This window comes from Kogia breviceps, chromosome 2, assembly GCF_026419965.1.
Source record: "Kogia breviceps isolate mKogBre1 chromosome 2, mKogBre1 haplotype 1, whole genome shotgun sequence".
Classification (NCBI taxonomy): domain Eukaryota; kingdom Metazoa; phylum Chordata; class Mammalia; order Artiodactyla; family Physeteridae; genus Kogia; species Kogia breviceps.
Genome location: NC_081311.1, coordinates 129475992 through 129492191, shown reverse-complemented (window position 1 = coordinate 129492191; position 16200 = coordinate 129475992). Strand labels below are relative to the sequence as shown.

The window sequence follows — 16200 nt, the reverse complement described above, 5'->3', positions numbered from 1 at the left end:
TCTTTTGCATGCATATTCTCATATTTTAATGTGTACATGAGAACACATACACACTCATTCAAATCTTAGAGAATACATCTGGCTCTAACAGCAACTGTAGAAGTGGAAAAAAAAGGTGGTAAAATATTTTGTAAAAGTAAATTATTTTTAATAAAGTTATTGAATTTTTGCTAAAGAGCCCAAAGTCAACAATCATACTTTGATTAACAGGAGATTCCTAGCCTGTCAGCCTCACCGCCAAGACCTCTAGTTTCCATGTCAAATATTAACACTAGACTCCAGGATGTGTACAACAGGCGTATATTTTCTTTTGACTACTGAAAACTGTCAACATCCAGAGTCCTTGTGAAACTTCAAAATGCCTGAGACAGAAGAGTCCATAACACTTCCTGCATTCTCAGATGCCACTCCCCTCCTGTGTTACAGTGCAGCAGAGTTACCTCACTTGCATTCAACTACATGTGTTCTACGAGATGGGGGATGGTTCTGGAGGATGAGACATACACATCTGCTTCTCCTTCAGTCACTCTCATCCCCTACGTGCTTTTCTTTTTTGTGTGTGTGCTTTTCACATAGTGGAATTCTGGTGTATAAAGTAATTTCTGGTACAATGCCATCCTAAGTACAAACGATCTACTTCACCTGGTGAAAAAAAACAAAACACAACACAACAATCTGCCAATGGCAGAAGAAAAATGGTGGTACCATCCAAAGACGCTGTGTCTACATGTAGCATTTATGAGCAATTTAAGGGATGCTCAAGGGTAACCTGATGCAGACGTTTCTGCCTTACATTCTTTTTCATTTACCTGTGTAAGGAGCAATTTTGTAACCCTGTTCTCGTGCTTAGCTTCAGACAATAAGTAGCTGTCTGCTCAACTTCCACTGGAGTTCTGCTCTCACTGCCCAGTGAACACATTTGAACCATTTTGGAGCACTTACTCCCTATCAGCTTCATGAATCATTGTTTCTCATTTCCACGAAGAGCTCACGGGAGCTTCACAGATTACTGAGGCAGGGCACCACCAGGAATCCGACCTTTTTTCTTTACCTAATTGTCTCTTTTCTGCTAAGAACTACTGCTTTCTTAAACCTTTGCATTTGCATCACTAGTTCCAAGAGCTGGCTTCCTTTACAGGGCAATTTTATGACATAATTTTAATTACTTCACATGAATCATGTGCAAACCAAAAGAAGATGAATAACATAAGTAGTTGACGGCAGAGCTGGAACTGGAATCCAGACAGTCGGTCAGTCACTGCGTTATGCTGCTTTCATGTCCTATTCACAGGGAACAAAGCCTGCTGCACATCAAGAAGACAGACATATGTATGCCAGAAAGCATACAGATCTGAGGGTGAAATTGCACTGGGAAGCATCTGGCTGAGAATAGGGAATCAAGAGGACCAATACTGTGAGAATCAGCCACTGAGTCAGATGAAGGAAGTTGAAGATGGGCTCCAAGGCAGACGGTTGCAGTGAAATAGCAAGCACCAGAGGAGAGTTTGTGTACCATGCCCTACGCTTTACGGTATACATCTCAATTTCACTTACCCTATAAGAGAAGCACCATTATTACCCCCATCGCTCAGATGAAGAAACACCTATAACTTAACCAAGCACACCAAGTGGGAGGTGAATACAGTTCCAACCCGCCCAAGACTGGGGTGGAGATAGGCACCTATCAGCATCATTAACAACTCAGCTAAAACCAGAGACTCACAACTCCCTAACTTATGGTGGCTAACTTATTCTCCTAGACTTTTCCAAAAGTGAAATTGATTCTGAGTAGGCCTATATCTATTAAAGAAATTGGATCAATAATAACTTTCCAAAACAGAAAGCACCAAGCCCAGATAGGTACCAATACTCTACAATCTCTGTCAGAGGAAGGAAGCAGAGAGAATACTTCCTAACTCATTCTATGAAGCCAACATTGCTCTAATACCAAAACCAGACAAAGACATTATAAGAAACCTACAGAACAATATCTCTCATGAGCACAGATGAAAAAATCCTCAACAAAATACTATCAAGTTGAATCTAAGAACGTATAAAAAGAATTACACATCACAACCAAGTGGGATTTATCCCAGGTATGCAAGGCTGGTTCATCACTAGGAAATCAATTAATGTAATCCATCACATTAATAGACTAAAAAGCAAAATCACATGGTCATATCAATAGATGCAGAATATGTATGACAAAATCTAACACACATTCTTGATAAAAACTCTCAGTAAACTAGGAATAGAGGGGAACCTTCCTCACCTTGATAAAGATATCTATAAAAACTCTACAGCTAATATACTTACTGGTGGAAACAAAAAGCTTTCTCACTGAGATCAGGAACAAGGCAAGGATATCCCCTCTCTCCACTCCTTTTCAACATTGTACTAGAAGTCCTAGCTAATGCAACAAGGCAAGAAAAGGAAATAAAAGGTATACAGCTTGGGAAGGAAGAAATAAAACTGTCTTTATTCCCAGATGACATGACCGTCAATGTAAAAAATCTGAAAGAACTGACCAAAAGCTCCTGTAACAAGGGATTACAGCAAGGTTCTAAGATACAAGGTTAATATACAAAAGTCAATCAATTTTCTATATGCCAGCAATGAACAAATGGAATATGAAATTAAAAAGAGGATACCATTTGCATTAGCATCCCTCAAAATAAAATACTTAGGTATAAAAAGCAAAACAGATACAAGATCTATGTGAGGAAAGCTACAAAACGCTGAAGAAAGAAATCAAAGAACTAACAAAATGAGAGATGGTCCACATTCAAGAATGGGAAGACTCAATACTGTCAAGATGTCAGTTCTTCCCAAACTGATCAACAGATTCAATATAATCTCAATCAAAGCCCCAACAAGTTATTTTGTGGATGCTGACAAACTGATTCTGAAGTTTATATGGAGAGGCAAAAGACCCAGAATACCCAACATAACACTGAAGAAGAACACAGTTCTTCTACCAGACTTCAAGATTTACTATAAAGCTAAAGTAATCAAGACAGTGTGGTATTGGCACAGAATAGACTAACAGATCAATGGAACATAACAGAAAGCTGAGAAATAGACCCATATAAATACAGTCAACTGATCTTTCACAAAGGAGCAAAGGCAATACAATGGAGCAAAGTCTTTTCGACAAATGGTGCTTGAATAACTGGACATCCACATACAAAAAAAATGAATCTGGACACAAACTCCACATCCTTCACAAAATTTAACTCAAAATGGCTCACAGACTTAAAACAAAACTATAAAACTTCTAGAAGGTAAAATAGGAGAAAAGCTATATGACCTTGGGTATGGCAAGGGCTTTTTAGATATAATACCAGAGGTATGATTCATGGGAGAAATCACTGATAAGCTGGACTTCATTAAAACTAAAAGCTTCTGCTCTGAGAAAGACAATGTCAACAGACTAAGAAGATGAGCCACAGACAAGGAGAAAATATTTGTAAAAGATATATCTGATAAAGGACTGTTATCCAAAATATACAAAGAACTCTTAAAACTCAACAATAAGAAAACAACCTGATTTTTAAAAAGGACCAGGGCTTCCCTGGTGGTGCAGTGGTTGAGAATCCGCCTACCAATGCAGGGGACACGGGTTCGTGCCCGGTCTGGGAAGATCCCACATGCCGCGGAGCGGCTGGGCCCGTGAGCCATGGCCGCTGAGCCTGCGCGTCCGGAGCCTGTGCTCCACAACAGGAGAGGCCACAACCGTGAGAGGCCCACGTACCACAAAAAATAAAAATAAAATTAAAATTAAAAAGGACCAAATCTTAGCAGACACCTCACCAGAGAAGATATACAGATGGCAAATAAGCATACAAAAAGATGCACCACAACATGTGTCATCAGGGAAATGCCAATTAAAACAACAAGACACCACCATACATCTGTTAGAAGGGCCAAAATCCAAAACACTAACACCACCAAATGCTAGCGAGGATGCAGAGCCACAGGAACTCTCATTCACTGCTTGTGAGCATGCAAATGGGTACAGCAACTTCAGAAGACAGTTTGTTGGTTCCTTATGAAACTAAGCACTCTTACCATATGATCCAGCAATCATGTTCCTTGGTATTTATTTACCTAAACCAGTTGAAAACTTATGTCCACACAAAAACCTGCACACAGATGTCTGCAGCAGTTTTATTCATAACTGTCAAAACCTCAAAGCAACCAAGATGTCCTTTAGTAGATGAATGGATAAGTAACTGTGGTACATCCAGACAATGGAACATTATTCAGCACTAAAAAAAAGATGAGCTCTCAAGCCATGAAAAGACATGGAGGAATCTTAAAGACCTATTACTAAATGAAAAAAACAATCTGAAAAGGCTACAAACTGTATAATTTCAACTATATGACATTCTGGAAAAGGCAAAACCATGCAGACAGTAAAAAGATCCAGGGGTTTGAGTTGGGGTAGGGAGAGAGAGACAATTAGGTGAAGCACAGAGGATTGGGGGGGGCAGTAAAAATTCTGTATAATACCACAATGATGGATACATGTCATTATACATTTGTCCAAACTCACAGAATGTCTAACACCATAATGTAAACTTTGGACTTTGGGGGATAAAGATGTGTCAATACAGATTCATTAGCTGTAACAAATGTACCCTCTGGTGGGGATATTGACAATGAGGGAGGCCATGCATGTGTGGGGACAGGAGTCAACAGGAAATCTCTGTACCTTCCATTCAGTTTTGCAGTGAACCTAAGACTGCTCTTAAATAAATTCTGTTTTTTAAAAAAGGTGAGCTCATTAACTGCCACTTAGGACCTTTGGCCAATAAAGGAGCATTTTGTTGGTGAGAGAAGCAAAAATAAAGTCACATCCCCTTGGAAGAGTTTCCTAAATTTTATTTCTCAGAACCCTTGCACAGAAAAGGGGTTCCATCTGTAACTGTTAGCTGGTAACTCTCAATAAACCCCCAGAGGCAAAGCTTACTGTTTTTAACACTCCAGGCCTGAATAATGAAGATTATCTTGATGGTCCCAGTTTTCCTTTTGCAGGACACTCCAGCTCTTACTGACCTCTCTTCTAGAGATCACCATTCTATGTCCACTTTCTCTTCCCAACTCCCAGCTTTGCACACCTTTGCCACTCTGCCTGGAACAAAGCCAGCTGTTCCTGCTGACCCACCCACAGACTTGCTTCACTACAAATGTGAGAATTCAGGCTGGAACGTCAATCCTTCCTTCCTGTCGGTTTTGACCTCTCACTAACTTTCATTAATGTTAGATATGGGTGCGAAAGCTTCCATGGGCTTCTGTGACTTCTGTGTTTCTCTGTGAATCAGAAATGATCAAAAAGAAGAGGTTCCCACCGCCACTGCCTCTTCTCCTATCTATTTTCTTAAGGTAAAACCCCTCATTTCTGAGCACGGCACTTGGTTTGTTCTAGCCGCCATCTGACACCACCAAAGGGTGCACCTGACACTGCCATAAAGTATGACTGGGTAAAACCTCCAGTCATCGTTCAACTGCAGGTGGAGGGAAACATGCAGCAAAAAAAAATGCCAAAAGCCCAAGGAAGTAGAAGAGTGACAGGAACATAGAAAAGGAGGCATGAGAAGGCTGCTGACCCAGTTTCAAACATACTCCTCTTTGCCCATCCCTGATCATAGCAAAGTCCTGAGAGAGGTAGGACCTTAATTAAGCATCAGTTCTCTCTAGATATGGGGAAAGGTATGTTCCCAGCTTTACAAATGCAAGGTACTGCAATTTAAATTGCTTTCCTGATTTTCAACCAATCACATGGAACTGGTGAAGGTGGACTACTAAAATCCTACTCATTTTAATAGGTGCATACCAGTGCCCCATCACCAAGGTAACTGTCTGAAAGAAGTGATTAGATCCTGTTTCCAAGTATCCAAGGGGAAACACAAAGGCAAGATCCAAAGACAAGGAGCTCATGGAATGTCAAGGCAGAGAAACGCCATGAAAGGCAATGCAGAGGGAGGAGGAAGCACAGTGCTACAGGTGTTTGGAACAAGTTTTTTCTCATATAGGGAAAAGGAGAGACATAAAGGAAGGCTGGATGAAGCAACAGATGCAAGCCACACCTGAGGTCAACTCTGAAAGAGAAAGTTTTGACCTAAAACAGAAGGAGGAGAATAAGCAAAGGGGAAGTAGAACAGAAGGGCTGGTCTGGGCACAACAGTGACTTGATCACTCAAAGTCCATTCAGCAGGAAAAGAATCGATTTGTCAATAAATGGTGCTGGGACAACTGGATATCCTTCCTAATGTGAAAGAATGAAGATGACCCCTACCACACACCATTCACAAAAAATGGAGTTAAAAAGGATCCAGACCTAAATGTAAGAGTTAAAACTATAAAACTCTTAGGAGGACACATAGGCATAAATCTTTGTGACCTTGGACTAGGCAATAGTTTCTTGGATATGACATCAAAAAGACAGTGGCAAAATATTAATAGACTGGACATCAAACTTTGAAACTTTTGCATTTACGACAATAGTATCAAGAGCACAGGATGAAGAAAATATTTGCATATTGCATAACTTGTATCTAGAACATACAAAGAATTCTTACAATTACAATGAGATACCAGTTCACATGTACTACGATGGCTATAATCAAAAAGACTGATAATAACAAGAGTTGACAAGGATGTGGAGAAACTGGAAACCTCATACTCCACAGCTAGGAATCCAAAATAGTGCAGTCATGTTGGAAAATAATTTGGCAGTACTTCAAAAGGTTAAACATAGAGTTATCATATTAATCCAGCAATTCCACTCCTTGGTATGCACCCCCAGAAAAAAATGAAAAGCTACAATCACACAAAAATGCATACACAAATGTTCACAGCAGTGTTATTCATAATAGCCAAAAAGTGGAAACAACTCAAACGTCCATAAACTGAAGAATGGATTAAAAAACGTGGCATATATAATACATACATGAAAGAAGCCAGTCACAAAAGACCACATATCAGATGATTCTATTTATACAAAATGCCCCAAACAGGCAAATCCATAAAGGAAAAAAAAATAGATTAGTGTTTGCTTAGGGCTGTGGGGTGGGTGGCTGGAGGGAGGGAGGAAGGAATGTGGAGTAACTGCTAATGCAAATGGATTTTTTTTTAAAGGGACATAAAAATGTTCTAAAATTAGATTGTGGCAGTGGATGCACAACCCTGTGAAAATGCTAAAAACACTTAACTGTAAACTTTAAATGGTTGAATTATATGATATGCAAAATATCCCAATAAAGCTGTTTTTTAAAAAATGCAAAGGAATAAATGATAATGGAAAAATATGTAAATTTGAATTGAAAGAACAAAAAACTTTTGTGAGTCATGAAACACTATAAACCTAATGGAAAATCATGAACTGGGAAAATTTTTGAATAACATACATGACTGATGGCCTTAAAACAACAAGAAAGCTGTGGTAATTCAGTAAGAACTCTATATTGCCCCAGTAGAACAGAAGACAAATACCACAAGAATTCCCCAAAGAAAAAAGTACAAATGACCAATAAGTATATAATAATCCATTCACAACATTAATCAAAAAACTTTTCAACTAGTAATCCTAGAGTTAAAGCCTATCCAATGAAAATATAAAGAGGCTTTTAAATATTAATATATAAGAATGTTCTTTATTTAGTGGGAAACTGGGATCGTCTTATATGTACAATGCTAGGGGGAGTGGGCAAATACTATCGTTTATTCACTACAGAAACAAGGCAGGAAAGAAATTCAACCAGACTTCCCTGGTGGCGCAGTGGTTAAGAGTCCACCTGCCAGTGCAGGGGACAAGGGTTCAAGCTCTGGTCTGGGAGGATCCCACATGCCACGGAGCAGTTAGGCCCATGTGCCACAACTGCTGAGCCTGCGCTCTAGAGCCCATGAGGCACAACTACTGAGCCCGCGTGTCACAACTACTGCAGCCCGCATGCCTAGAGCCTGTGCTCTGCAACAAAGAGAAGCCACCGCAATGAGAAGCCCACACACCGCAACAAAGAGCAGCCCTCACTCGCTGCAACTAGAGAAAGCCCGCGCACAGCAACAAAAACCCAACACAGCTAATAAATAAAATAAAGAAAGAAAAAACAAAAGAAATTCAACCAACTGTCAGAAATGGTTGTCTTTTTAGGGGAACAGGGAGTGGAAGGGACCAAGATTTACTGTACCTTGTTTTGTACATTTTTGTAATGAATCTTCCTCCACAAATATTCTAAAATTTAAAAAATAAAGATAACAAATATCTACGTCTACCTTCATTGAAAAGGAATTTTATCATATAATCACATATTCCTTACCAAAGTTCTCAAACTTTGCTACATATTAGAATCACCTGGGAAGATTTTTTTTTAAATCCCAATACCCAGGCCATACCTCACATGCACTAGATCAGAATCTCTGAAGGTAGGACCCAGGCAGCAGTCTTCTTTAAAATTCCTGGGCTTGATCAGATGGTATAGCCCAATTGTGTATGGGTGAACCAGGACTCACAGGCAGGAGAATTAACGGCACTCAAAGGTCCTTAAGTTCACAGTGGAGCAAACCGAACGCACACAGGTCTGTGTGTGAGCACAGAACAACAAAGTATGTGTGTGTGTGTCCTAGTCATGGCTGCATGGAGCAGTAAGGTACAGGCAGGGCCGCCCGGCTCCTTGGAGTAGGCAGTCATATAACAAGTTTGCAGGAGGAAACAAAGAGAGTTGTCCAGTTTACCACAGCAGGAGGAACCGTCCTTGCTGAAGGTCAGAGCCCTGACTGTGACCTGACCGCTCAGAGGTGACGGCAGGACTGACAACTGGCTGGCTCTTCCAGCAGACCTGTGCTGAGGCTGTGTGTTCCCTGTGCTATCCTCCACCTCCCTAGGAAGAAAACTCACAGATGCTTGTGTGTATAACCTCCAGCCTATAGCCTCCCCCCGGGCATGCAACCAGAACACAGTGCCATGTCACCTACAGCTCATGTGTCAGCAATGTGCAAACAGAACAATGCAGACTAGCACGGGCATAGGAGAAGGTGGTAGGGCGGGGCAGGGGGCTGGACTTAGGGCAGCCTCTACCTGAACTTGTACACTGGGGCAAGTTCCGTAATGATGCTTCCATATTTGCAAAGAGGGCCTGACTGCTTGTGACCTAGAGGCCCTGCCAACCCCAACCTGTCTGTGATCCTCCAAGGTTCGCACACAGAACAGAGACTGTGGCAGTAGCTAAAACTGGAAGCCAGCTGAGTGTGGTTCCGACCATGAATTTGATCTGACTCAGCTGTGATCATTCCCCTGCCATAGTGCCGTGGAAAGAAAAAGTGGAAATTGAGAAGCGCAGACGGAAGGGAAGTTCAAAAGAGGAGGGTTACAGAATGACTACTCTCAGCCTCCTCTTGCTAATTCTCAGTGGTCCACAATGAGACCTGACAAAGCACCTACTAGCACCATCCACTCAAGACTGTCCCCTGAAGATGCTGACTTCAAAAGGAGGTCACTCAAAGAACGCTGGAGGGAATGTGAAATCAATGCAGCTTTTTGTAAAGTGACTGGGCAGTATGTACTAAGAATCTTTAAATCTTTAAAAATGCAGTCCACGGGCTTCCCTGGTGGCGCAGTGGTTGAGAATCCGCCTGCCAATGCAGGGGACACGGGTTCGTGCCCTGGTCCGGGAAGATCCCACATGCCGTGGAGCGGCTGGGCTCGTGAGCCGTGGCCACTGAGCCTGCGCGTCTGGAGCCTGTGCTCCACAACGGGAGAGGCCACGACAGAGAGAGGCCCGCGTACCACAAAAAAAAAAAAAAAAAAATGCAGTCCATTTAGTGCAATACTTCCACTTTCGGGAACTGGCCACTCTTGAGAAATCAGATGTATGTAAAAGTTACTGAACAAAAATATTCACATCGGGAGTTCCGGAGACTGTGTTTACAACAATGTAAGTGTATGTAACATGACTAAACTGTACATTTAAAAATGGTTAAGATGGGAAATTTTATTATGTGTATTTTATCACATCTAAAATTAAAAATTCGGGCTTCCCTGGTGGTGCAGTGGTTAAGAATCCGCCTGCCAGTGCAAGGGACACGGGTTCGAGCCCTGGTCCGGGAAGATCCCACATGTCGTGGAGCAACTAAGCCCATGCATCACAACTATTGAGCCCATGTGCCACAACTACTGAAGCCTGCGTGCCTAGAGCCCATGCTCCGCAAAAAGAGAAGCCACCACAATGAGAAGACCGTGCACCGCAATGAAGAGTAGACCACTCACCACAACCACAGAAAAGCCCACACACAACAACAAAGACCCAACACAGCCAAAAATAAAATAAAATAAATACATTTATAAAATTTAAAATTCATAGGCATTTAATAGCAAAAACAAAATATCTTGGCTCACGCTACAATTTTTTTAAACTGAAAAATAATGTAAATATCTAACAGTCAGAAATTAGTTGAAAATCAATTATGGAATATTGAAACAATGGACATCGAATGTCAAGTTCTTCAAGCAAACTGGAACGTGCTCATGATATAATATTCAGTGAAAAATGGCAAAGCATGTGTGGTCCTGGGTTTAGGAAGAATCGACTGAAAAAAAAAAAAAACTAGAAAATCAAAACACTAAGCATAGTTCTCTCTCTACACTGGGATTTCCAAATTTTCTACAACAAACACTCCAGCGGGGTGAGGGAAGGAGGGCCTTGGTGCACATTAATTCATGGTCCAAGAATCAAAGGGCAGAATGATTTCCACTTTACAGCCTGTCAGCTTTGAGGTTTTTCCCTTAAAGAAACAGACAGCCAGAGGGGTTTTCAAAACTGCTGCATCAGCTCTGTCAACTGAGACAGAACTGGGACTGGAGATGGCAGAGATGCAAATACAGCAGCTCCCCTCATACGTTCCAAGACCCCCAGTGGATGTCTGAAACTGCTGATAGTACTGAACCCCATATATACTACAGGATTTTTTCCTATGCATACATAACTATGATAAAGTTTAATTTATAAGTTAGGCAAAGTAAGAGATGAGAGACAGTGACTATCAATAAAATAGAATGGGGTCTCTCTCTCAAAGTACCTTACTGTACAAATTTAACACATTTTCTATCTTAACTAAAGCACTTATCACATACCGTGGCTATGCGAGAGCAAAACTAGCACACATCTTTTTTCCTTCTTCACAATTTCACGAAGAGAAAATTCGTTCTTACCGTAGATCATAGCCACCTCAGCATATGATTTTTTTTCCTTATTAACTCAAGAATCTTTTCACTTAAAGGAAGCACTTTACAGTTTCTCTTTGCATATCTGAACTGCCAGCATCACTACTCTTGCACTTCAGATCCTTTATTAAGTAAAATAAGGGTTACTTGAACCCAAGCACCTCGATATCACAACAGTGGATTTGATGACTGAGGGGGTTATGCAGAGACTAATGGGCAGGGCACACTGGACAGAGGGACAATTCACATTCTGGGCAGCACAGAGCGAGACTTCATCACGTGAGTTACTCAGAACGACACACAATTTAAAAGTTATGAATTGTTGGGACTTCCCTGGTGGTCCAGTGGTAAAGAATCCGCCTACAAATGCAGGGGGATGCAGGTCTGATCCCTGGTCGGGGAACTAAGATACCACATGCCACGGGGCAACTAAGCCTGCGCGCCACAACTACTGAGCTCGTGCACCTCAACTAGAGAGCCCGCGTGCCGCCAACGACAGAGCCCACGAGCCCTGGAGCCTGCCAGGCTAGGTAGGCCACAACTAGAGACAAGCCCGCGTACCACAATGAAGAGCCCGCGCGCCGCAACGAAAGATCCCACGTGCCTCAGCGAAGATCCCACATGCCGCAACGAAAGATCCCACATGCCCCAACTAAGACCCGACGCAGCCAAAAAAAAAAAAAAAACCACTTATGAATTCTTTACTTCTGGAATTTTCCATTTAATATTTTTGGACACTGATGACCACAAGTAGCTGAAACCACAGAAAGAGAAACCACGAATAAGGGGGGATGACTATAACCAGCACTACCCAGTCTCCTCATATAAACGAGGATGAGAAAAGCAGTATCACCCACTTTTCACCATCTGCTGTTTTACCCCATTCACGGTGTTTTAAATGGTTGCTCTGTGCCTCCTTTCGATTGTTTCATAATGGGCCCAAAGTGATCTGGAAAATGTAATCCGAACATAAAGTAACAAATTATATTACTAATAAACAATCCACAGGAAATGGGCTTGCTCTTCTCTGGGAGAGGAAAGAATGCATTACAAATATTAATGAATTCTTAAGCCAAAAAGGCTTGCACCAGCCACAGAACTACTTAATGGATACTGATTCTTGTTTTCATTATCAGAAAATGTTTCATTTAGAAAAAAAAAATGTGAAACAATACTCAGGAAACTGAAACTTCCCAGTAGCAGTGAAAAACATATAAATAAGGTGGAGCAAGGTGGAAGGAGAGTAAATAAAAATAATAACTAGCAATGTAAGTGGAAAGTAAGCAACTCAATCATGTGAAATGCAGGGTCACATTACTGCGACATTAATGACATTTTCTCTGGTCCTGAGCTCCCATGGCCCAGGAGCTAATCACCAAGTATACTAGTATACAAACTTTCATTATTAATGCAGGCTGTGCCGAGTGCCTGTGACAGGAGTTTATAGTATTTGACCTTTGCTAGAATAATAGTTTCGGGCCAACAGTTTCTTGATTGGCATCAATTAGTGAACACGTTCTATGCAAACAAGTAAAACAGGTTTGGTTCTTGGTGCAGTTTTTTCATTTCGTTTTTGCCTTAAACAAAAGAAAAAGGCGTCTAATCTTACAAATGAGAACAGAAGTCAGCATCTTTCAGAGCTGGGGGCTGAAAGATGATGTGCTCCTGAAGCAAAGCCAGATGGGGAGGGAAAACAGAGGAGGTGGGGTAGGCGGGGGCGGGTCTCGCAACAACAGTGCTAGCTTTTTAAATAGATGGCTATTTTAAAATCCAGTGCATGTTCACAACCGTATGTCAACTATTTTTATAGGCAGGTAGAACATCAGGACTCTAGATACTTTTCCAACAATATTAAACAGAAATCTGTGTGTGTTTGACACAAAAAAACACTGTTTACTGTCTGATGCATCCTGAGTCGCTGCCATTTTTAAGCGAGCATCTCTGCCTTTAACTTTCCTTTTCGAATTAAAACTACCAAGATAATGAAACCAAATTAACACTGTGAGACACTAATTTTTTTTTTTTTTTTTTGTGGTATGCGGGCCTCACTGTTGTGGCCTCTCCCGTTGCGGAGCACAGGCTCCAGACGCGCAGGCTCAGTGGCCATGGCTCACGGGCCTAGCCGCTCCGCGGCATGTGGGATCCTCCCAGACCGGGGCACGAACCCGTGTCCCCTGCATCGGCAGGCGGACTCTCAACCACTGCGCCACCAGGGAAGCCCGAGACACTAATTTGATGTACAAATTTGGGCAATCCACAAACACTGCCCCACCAAAGAGGAATCTGCTTAGTGTATTTAATTATCATTTGGACCAAAAGCATCTAATATGGAGAATATTTCCGTCAACCCATTAAAACGTTGAATGTTGCAGAGCTAACTACTCCCTTCTATTCATAAGGCCTTGCAAAGACCTTAGTAGAAATAAATTTATTCCTATGGAGAAAAACAAACTTTGGGATATTTTCTCAAAAACCAAAGATACCTAATTTGGTCAGGACAGAGAGACGAGGCCTTGTCAGGGATTTCTCTGCAGGTGTGGCTGCAGCCTAAATGAGACCCTTCTGGCTTGCCACGCTGCCCAAGCTTGCCATGCTATTCATTGCTACCTGATGTCCCCCTAAAATGCCACAAAATACATAAGTAGTAACTGTGAAGTGATGAATATGTTAGCTAACCTTATTGTGGTAATCTGTTATATATATATATATAAGATAACTACGTTATATACCTTAAACTTACAATGTCATGGGTCGATTATATGTCAATAAAGCTAGAAAAAATTTTTAAAGATTGAAGTCCCATTAAAACTAACACTGATTTTTTAATTAATAAAACTATAACTGAAATGCAGTATTCTCCAGTCTCTCAGGTGTTCGCCAATCCTAGGGCCCAAGCAGCATCAGTTCATCTGCAGTAGCACAGACTATAAGAGGAAAACATCTATTATCTGTTTTATATAGATGAGGTATACCTAGAGAAGACATCATGCCCGTTCTCAACCATCAGACATAGGAAGCACATACACACTAATTCAAGAAAAAAGGACAAATGATGAAGCTAATAAGAATAAAAGTAAAATGCTGTGCACAGTTTGTAAAAAGGAGTAATTCCAGTGGGGTAACCGGCAAAAGAGGCAGTGTGGGAACTGGAATTTGAAAGAAGAGAAGAAATCTGACAAAGAGATATAGCAGTAGGGGGAGGGCAAAGAGAAGGAAGAAAGCACATTCCAGGAATTTCCCCAAATACTGATAAACAGGTCAGATTCCTTGGCACAGGAAATCACTTCATACCAAAGAGGTTTCCAAGTTCCAGCTAATGACTGGATTGTAAACAATGTTGTCCAAAGTAAGAAAGTTCTAGAACAGTAAAAGATTTTGGACACTCACCAATTCACAGCACCATTTCTAACATTCAGAGCTTAAGGTTTGCACTCTTAATTTTACCCCACATAAACTGCAAATATCCACTAAATGATTCAGAAATAATGCATATAACATCTCAAGTAATACACTCATTCAGGAGATTAGAAAAACAGAAGCCAATTTCACAGTCCCAGAGCATATCTTAGATCAATTCCAAACATGTTTATGTGTAAATGTGAACAATTCTTACAGTGGCATATGATCAATAAGGCCCCAATTTATCTTGCCCTCAGTAAACAAATACTCAGAAAACCTAAAAGAAGATCAAAGAACTTTTATGATTCCAGGTATCATTATTTTGGAAAGGCCTTCCTCACATCTGATTAAAGTTAAATAATGTTTGGGTTTTTATTGGTAAAGTTAAGTGCAGAAAGTTAGTAATAATAAGGGAAGCCAAAATACTTCGTACAAGTAATCCATAAGTCCCTTGTTCCACCCCTTTACAAGTCTGAATTTTCACCAACAATTAAATTTTATAGCTGTTCAAATGCTGGATGATGTAATCAAGGAAACACATCAGTATATAGCGCTGGGTGGTAATAAACAGACTGTGGTCAGATTACACTTGCCAAAATCCATAACCTTTAAACATACCACGATGAATTTAGATTATAGCGTTTCCCCAATTTGTGAACAAGAAAACAAAACTGATGGTTAATATTAATAACATGAATCTTTGTAAAAGTATAGCTTGGGCAATCAAAATAGTTTATATATAGGTTGAACTAAAGAAATCAATCTATTCAAATCATTTTTTTTTTTTTTTTTTTAAAAGATTCTCTTCTTCGAGAAGTTACCGTAACAAAGAAAAAACCTTCTCTCAGGTACTCCCCTGGTGGTGCAGTGGTTGAGAGTCCGCCTGCCGATACAGGGGACATGGGTTCGTGCCCCGGTCCGGGAAGATCCCACATGCCGCGGAGCGGCTGGGCCCGTGAGCCATGGCCGCTGAGCCTGCGCATCCAGAGCCTGTGCTCTGCAACGGGAGAGGCCGCAACAGTGAGAGGCCCATGTACCGCAAAAAAAAAAAAAAAAAAAAAAAAAAAAAAAAAAAAAAACATTCTCCCAGAAGATTTCTTATAAACACTAGTTCTGCCTAATTCCAATATATGTAGTTTGGGGGCTGTTTTGTTGCTCGCTTACCTGGGGACTTTTTGGTTGATCTTGATGGCACAGAGTGAGACTGTCGAGGCAGCAGAGGTGACGAAGGCAGAGACATGGAGACACCTTTGGCCAAGCTCACCCTGTAGGCATCCTCTGCCACTGGAAGGCTGCTCACAGAAAACTCACCACCATGGCCAGGGGGCAGGACTGGAGGGGAAGTCTCCAGACCAAAGTCACCTGCTTGAGTGGAGAGAGAAAACCTTAGGTTAGGCCATCCATGATAGCTAGATGCAAATTTAGTTCCTAAGAACTACATTCTTAGAATTCCCATATGCCATATGTGTGTGTGGAATTTTTTTTTTTTTTTTTTAAGATTCTTCTCGCATCCCATTCACTTCATACTCCGCATGGCACAGAGTCCGCTGTCCTACAACTCAACCAGCCCAAACCCTTAG

General features: G+C 41.2%; 1 protein-coding gene across 9 annotated transcripts in view; it reads right to left on the bottom strand.

The window, feature by feature from the left end:
- The window catches only part of TANC1 (tetratricopeptide repeat, ankyrin repeat and coiled-coil containing 1), a 234614-nt gene that overhangs the window by 114059 nt on the left and 104355 nt on the right, over positions 1-16200 (bottom strand). For 6 of the 9 annotated variants that reach the window (XM_059051808.2, XM_067026098.1, XM_067026103.1 and 3 more), the window contains one exon: positions 15785-15985. In XM_059051808.2, coding sequence (XP_058907791.1) covers positions 15785-15985 — 201 coding nt within the window. The remainder of the gene's footprint in view (positions 1-15784; positions 15986-16200) is intronic. The other 3 variants (XM_067026101.1, XM_059051812.2, XM_067026100.1) reach the window with 1 other exon arrangement.